Here is a 7,094-nt window from a genome sequence, read left to right as displayed (position 1 = left end):
GTGTGTGTATGTGTGTGAGTGTGAGTGTGTGACTGTGTGTGCGTGTGAGTGTGTGTGTGTATGAGTGTGTGACTGTGTGTGTATGTGTGTGTGAGTGTATGAGTGTGTGTATGAGTGTGTGACTGTGTGTATGTGTGTGTGAATGTGTGTGTGTGTATGAGTGTGTGGGTGGGTACTTGCCGCCTCAGGTCTTCTTCCTGTTACCCTCCCCTCCCAGCGGAGCCCGCAGTGACCGTCTCCCCGGCCAGGACAGAGGCCCTGAACCACAACATGCTGGTCTGCTCGGTGACGGACTTCTATCCAGCCCACGTCCGAGTCCGGTGGTTCCGGAACGACCAGGAGGAGACGGCCGGCGTCGTGTCCACCCCCGTCATCAGGAACGGGGACTGGACCTACCAGGTCCTGGTGATGCTGGAAACGACCCCCCAGCGCGGAGACATCTACACCTGCCGCGTGGAGCACCCCGCCCTCCGGAGCCCCATCACAGTGGAGTGGAATAAGGGCCCTCAGGGCGCCTGGACTCCGAAGCTCAAGGGAGGAGGACCCGGGCCTGGCAGGTGGGTCGGCCCTTAGCTCTGGCCTTCTACTTTCGGGATTGGGATCATGGAAGACTGAGGTCCCCTTATGCCAAGACGTGGCCATCCCTTTACTAACCCACTCCCCAGGCTGCGGTCAGCCCCGGCTGTGTCTCTTGAGAGCTGGGGTTCTGGGCTCCATTAACACAGACATCTCAGAGAAGGTCTGTGGGGTTCCAGGTGGATGCACTTCCTGAGAAGCTGCCATCACCCTTACACCCCACCTGTCTGCACTGCCTCCTGGACCCTGCTCTCTCCTGGGTCCCTCCTGCCTCCTGGGCCCCTCCTGCCTCCTGGGTCCCTCCTGCCTCCTGGGCCCCTCCTGCCTCCTGGGTCCCTCCTGCCTCCTGGGCCCCTCCTGCCTCCTGGGCCCCTCCTGCCTCCTGGGTCCCTCCTGCCTCCTGGGCCCCTCCTGCCTCCTGGGGTCCCTCCTGCCTCCTGGGGTCCCTCCTGCCTCCTGGGGCCCCTCCTGCCTCCTGGGCCCCTCCTGCCTCCTGGGGTCCTGCTGCCTCCTGTGTCCCTCCTGCCTCCTGGGGTCCCTCCTGCCTCCTGGGCCCCTCCTGCCTCCTGGGTCCCTCCTGCCTCCTGGGGTCCCTCCTGCCTCCTGGGGTCCCTCCTGCCTCCTGGGGTCCCTCCTGCCTCCTGGGGCCCTCCTGCCTCCTGGGGCCCTCCTGCCTCCTGGTCCCTCCTGCCTCCTGGGGCCCTGCTGCCCGAGACCCTCCATCTGCTTCCAGAGCTCCTCGGTGCCTTGTCCTGGACCAGACTCGGGGCTTCCACTCACACACTCACACAGGAGTGTGGGGACAGACACTGACCCGCAGGCTTCTACTTCCCAGGGGCACAGTCAGTCTGCCCAGGGCAAGATGCTGAGTGGAACTGGGGGCTTTGTGCTGGGGCTGGCCTTCCTCGGCTGGGCTTGTCGTCCACCTTTGGAAGAAGAGAGGTGAGGCAGGTGGGGACCCAGTGGGAGCCTGGAGCTGGGAGAGAGGCGTCCTGCTGACTGAGCCTACCAACACGAAAAGGAAGGGCTGGATGGACCGGCGGGACCTGCAGGAATGGAGATGAGCTTTCCTGCTGGGTCAGGCTTGCTTCTTCACACAGGTGCGCAGAGAAGACTCCTTCTCAGGCAGAGAGAGCAGTGCTCCAGCTGGCCTCACGTCTGTCCTCACCTCTGTCCTCACATCTGTCCTCGCCGCTGACCTCACATCTGTCCTCACCTGTCCTCACTGCTGTCCTCACCTCTCCACACCGCTGTCCTCACCGCTGTCCACTACTCTGTCCTCTTCTCTGTAATCTACTTTGTCCTCACCTGTTTCCTCACCACTGTCCTCTCCTCTGTCCTCATTGCTGTCCTCACCTTCGTCCTCACCTCTGTCCTCACCTCCGACCACAATTCTGTCCTCCCCTCTTTCCTTACTGCAGTTCTCACCCCTGCCTCACCTATTCTCTACTCTGTCCTCACTTCTGTCCTCTCCTCTGTCCTCACAGCTGTCCTCTCCTCTATCCTCACTTCTATCCTCAATACAGTTCTCACCTCAGTCCTCACTGCTGTCGTCCCCTCTGCCCTCTCCTCTGTCCTCTTCTATGTCCTCTCCTTTATCTTCACTGCTGTCCTCACATCTGTCCACACCTCTGTCCTCCCACTGTCCATTCCTCTGTCCTCACCTCTGTCCTCACTTCTGTCCACACTGCTGTCCTCACCACTGTCCTCACCTCTGTCCTCTCCCCTGTCCTCACCTCTGTCCTCTCCCCTGTCCTCACCTCTGTCCTCTCCACTGTCCTCACTTCTGTCCTCACTTCTGTCCTCACCACTGTCCTCACTTCTGTCCTCACTTCTGTCCTCACCACTGTCCTCACCTCTGTCCTCTCCCCTGTCCTCACCTCTGTCCTCTCCTCTGTCCTCACCTCTGTCCTCACCTCTGATTTCACCGCTGTCCTCTCCTCATTCCTCACCGCTGACCTTACCTCCTACCTCACCTCTGTCCTCTCCACTGTCCTCACTTCTGTCCTCACTTCTGTCCTCACCACTGTCCTCACCTCTGTCCTCTCCTCTGTCCTCTCCTCTGTCCTCACTGCTGTCCTCTCCGCTGCCCTTTCCTCTTACCTCTCCTCTAACCTCACTGACGTCCTCATCTTTGTTTGCACTTGTGTTCTCACCGCTGTCCTCACCTCTGTCTTGACCTCTGTCCTCACCTCTGCCCTCACTTCTGTCCTCACCTTTGTCATCATCTCTGCCTTCTTCTTTGTCCTCTCCTCTGTCCTATCCTCTGTCCTCTCCTCTGTCGTCTTCTCTGTCCTCTTCTTTGTCCCTATCGCTTTCCTCACTGCTGTCCTCATCTCTGTCCTCTCTTCTGTCCTCTCTTCTATCCTCATTGTGGTCCTCACTTCCTTCCTCACCGATGTCTTCACCTCTGTCCTCACCTCCACCTCACTTCTGTCCTCACCTCTGTCCTCTCCTCCATCCTCACCTTTGTCCTCACTGCAGTTCTCACCTCTGTCCTTAATTCTGTCCTCACCTCTGTCCTCACTACAGTCCTCACCTCGGTCCTCACCTTTTTTCACCACTCTCCTCTCCTTTGTCCTCTCCTCTGTCCTCTCCTCTGTCCTCACCACTGTCCTCTGCTCTGTGCTCCCTTCAGTCCTCACCTCGGTCCTCACCTTTTCTCATCGCTCTTCTCTCCTTTGTCCTCTCCTCTGTCCTCACCTCTATCCACACCTCTGTGCTCACCTATGTCATAATATGTGTCCTCTACCCTGTCCTAACTGCTGTCCTCTGCTCTGTTCTCTCCACTGTCCTCTCCTTTGTCCTCACCTCTGTCCTCTTCTCTGCCCTCTCCTCTTTCCTCACCTCTGTCCTCAACTCTGTTCTCTCCTCTGTCCTCACCTTTTTCCTCACTTCTGTCCTCACCTAGGTCCTCTCCTCCGTCCTCATTGTGGTCCTCACTCCCACCCTCACCGCTGTCCTCAACTCCACCTCACTTCTGTCTTCACCTCTCTCCTCTTCTCTGTCCTCACCTTTGTCCTCACCACTGGCCTCATCTCTGTCTTCTCCTCTCTACTCACCTCTGTTTTCACGGCTGTCCTCTCCTCTGTCCTCACTTCTGTCTTAACCTCTGTCCTCAATTCTGTTCTCACTGCAGTCCTCACCTCAGTCCTCCCTGCTGTCCTCCCTGCTGCCCTCTCCTCTGTTCTCTTCTTTGTCCTCACTGCTGTCCTCACCTCTGTTTGCACCTCTTGTCCTCCTTGCTGCCCTCTCCGATGTCCTCACCTCTCTCCTCACCTCTGTCCTCTCTTCTGTCCTCACCTCTGTCCTCATTTCTGTCCTCACCTCTGTCCTTACTTCTGTTCTCACCACTGTCCCCACATCTGTCCTAACCGCTGTCCTCAATGCTGTCCTCTTCTCTGTTCTCTCGTCTGTTCTCAGCTCTGTCTTCAACTCTGTCCTCACCGCTGTCCTCACCTCTGTCCTCTTTGTGGTCCTCATTTCCTTCCTCACTGCTGTGCTCACCTTTGTCCTCACCTCAACCTCACTTCGTCCTCACCTCTGTCCTCACCTCCGTCCTCACCTCTGTCCTGACTTCTGTCCTCAGCTCTGTCCTCACTACAGTCCTCATCTCTGTCCTCACATGTTCTCACCGCTGTTCTCACCTCTGGCTTCACCACTGTCCTTATCTCTGTACTCACTTCTGTTCTCACCTCTGTCCTCATCTCTGTCTTCTCTCCTGTCTTCATCACTGTCCTCTCCTCTGTTGTCTCACCTGTCTTCAACGCATTCCTCTGATCTGTCCTCAGCATTGTCCTCTCCTCTGTCCAATACTCTGTCTTCACCGCTGTCCTCTACTCTGTCCTCTCCTCTATCCTCACCTCTGTCCTCATTGCTGCCCTCTCCTCTGTTCTCTCTGTCCTCTATTCTGACCTCACCGCTGTCCTCTACTCTGTCCTCTCATCTGTCCTCTTCTCTGTGCAAACTATAGTCCTCATCTCTGTCCTCACTTCTGTCCTCAATGTTGTTGTCACCTCTGTCTTCACCACTGTCCTCACCACTTTCCCCTCCTCTGTCCTCTTTTTTGTACTCCCCCCTGTCCTAACCATTGTCCTAACCACTGTCCTCACCTCTATCCTCACCACTGTCCTCTCCTCTGTCCTCACTGCAGTCCTCATCTCTGTCCTCACCTGTCCTCACTGTTGTCATCACCTCTGTTCTGTCCTCTGTCCTTTCCTTTGTCCTTACCTGTCCTCACCACTTTCCTCTCCTCTGTCCTCTTATCTGTCCTCACTGCAGTCCTCACCTCTGTCCTCACCTCTGTCCTCACTGCTGTCCTCACCTAAGTCCTCACTTCTTTCCTCTCTTCTGTCTTCTCCTCTGTTATCACTGGTGTCCTCACCTCGGTCCTCTCCTCTGTCCTCACTGCTGTGCTCACCTCTGTCTTCACCTCCGTCCTCACATTTGTCCTCTCCTGTTTCTTCTCCTCTGTCCTCACCGCTGTCCTCACCTCTGTCCTCTCTTCTCTCCTCACTGCTGTCCTCACTTATGTGCTCTCTCCTCTCTCCTCTCCTTTATCATTGCTGTCCTCACTTCCTTGCTCACTTCTGTCCTCCTTTCCGTCCACACCTCTATTCCCACGTCCATCCTCACCTTTGTTGGGCAGTTATTTGATGGGACTTCCTGCTCTGAGCTCTTTTTCAAAAGTACGTAAGGCTCTGTCGCCTTCCTAGGTGATGGCTCTGTGGCTGGGGGACCTCACCTTATTGAAGTTGAAACCTTATGGGCCTGGGAGCGGGGGTGAGGGCAGCCCTGGAGGGCTTTCATTCCCTGGAGAGGAGAGGCAGGTGACTCCTCTCACAGGTCAATGAGTTTCTCTTCTTCCCCATGGCACCACCCATAGGTGACCTTCCCACTTTCCCACAGAGAAGTGACTCAGGTGAGACAGAAAGGAGGGAGTGGCTTGTCTGCACACTGAGGGGCTCCATATGCTGTCCTTGCTCCAGCCACATGCTCTCATCTGAGTCGTGCTGTGGAAACTCAGGGGACATTCTGCAGAGCCCTAGAGGGCAATTTCAGAGGTCATTTTCCTGACTAAGACCCAGCCTTTGGCATCAGTCTGGCAATGAGCTTTGGATGATGCCCCTGAGCCCAAATGGCAGACAGTGCCCTGAGCTTGCTGGTGGGTGAGGCGATGGGTACTGCAGCGTGTGTCATGCCCCTGCAAGCAGAAGCCTCTCTCATTTAGCTGCCCATGCTGGTCCCTCATTGCCATGAGCGGAACTGAGATCTCTTCAGGTCCTGATGCTGTGAGGAGGCCTGGGGAGGGTGTGTGTATGTGGGCAGGGCAAGTCTCCTCAGGAGTCTGTGGCTGCCCTCCTTTCTCTCCCTTAGGGCTGCACTGACCCAGACATTCTTCTTCCTGGATCCATCATTGCCTTTCTTTGGCCTTGCCCTGCTGTTACCCTTGTCCCAGGGTCGCAGCCTCCTCTCCACCAGGCTGGTGAGCAAGCCACCTGTGCCAGCGTCACCCCAGGTCCTATCCCCCAGAGAATGAGTAGCAGCTGGCAGCCTTCCTTTTGTTCTGTATTTTCTGGGAGGTCTGTGACTGGTTTGCACCCAGGGCTAGAGGCTAGAGTCTGTCTGAGCCACACCCATTCTCAGTAGCCATTTCAGATCCTGCTCTTTCAGAAGACAGCCCTTGAGTTCTTTTATTTCAATATATTTTTTCCAAAATTAAAAAGATTTGTGTATCACTTATGTTTTAGTTCTGCTGTGTATGATGATGTTTGGGGCAGGTTGTGGGGACACTGAGCAAAACGAAGGTCATATTCTCAAGTTTAGTTATGCTCCAAAGTGGGTATTATCCAGCAAGGAGACTAGAAAATCATGGGTCTCCAAGCTTGGTATAACTCAGGGGCCACATAAGAATGGGACATGAGCCCTGGCTTGTTTTGTTCAGTGGTTACAGCGTCAGCCTGCAAAACTAAGGGTCATGGTTTAATTCTCAGTCAAGGCACGTTCCTTAGTTACAGGTTCTCCAGCCTGGCTGGTGTGCTGCAGTGCCTAATGGGATTTATTCCAATCAAAGGAGAGAGAGAGAACTACATAACCAGAAGTCTGCAGAAGAGAGACCATGGGGAGACAAAGAAACAGCCCACACATGAAAGAAAAGCAGGCATCACCGGAAAAGGAAGTAAATGAAATAGAAGCAAGAAACATGTTAGAGAAAGAATTCAGAGAAATGCTCATAAGGTGGCTGAAAAGAATGGAAGACAAATTCGACAATATGAGTAAGAACCAAGAGGAAATGAAGAAGAATCAAGAAGAATTGAAAAAGGACATCACTGCTGTAAAGAACTCAATAGAAAGCATCAAGAGTAGACTAGAAGAAGCAGAAGACCACATCAGTGAGCTAGAAGACAAGGTGGGGAAACATTCCCAATTAGAGCAGCTTCTAGAAAATAAAATTAAAAAGCAGGAGGAGAGCCTTAGGGAACTTTGGGACAACACGAAACAAAACAACATCTGCATAA

The 7,094-nt window shown here is 54.7% G+C and overlaps 1 protein-coding gene across 1 annotated transcript; it reads left to right on the top strand.

Annotated features, from left to right (window-relative positions):
- Window positions 1-268: 268 nt before the first annotated feature.
- Window positions 269-1,640, top strand: LOC311625718 (HLA class II histocompatibility antigen, DQ beta 2 chain-like; the record flags this gene model as incomplete). The annotated part of the gene is given in 3 exon segments (XM_084890232.1): window positions 269-557; window positions 1,369-1,485; window positions 1,487-1,640. Coding segments are annotated over 3 exon segments (558 nt in total). The 5' UTR covers window positions 269-270.
- Window positions 1,641-7,094: the final 5,454 nt, after the last annotated feature.

This window comes from Pipistrellus hanaki (assembly GCF_964339955.1).
Source record: "Pipistrellus hanaki genome assembly, chromosome: 7".
NCBI classification, from domain to species: Eukaryota; Metazoa; Chordata; class Mammalia; order Chiroptera; family Vespertilionidae; genus Pipistrellus; species Pipistrellus hanaki.
This window is presented reverse-complemented; position numbering and strand designations above follow the sequence as displayed.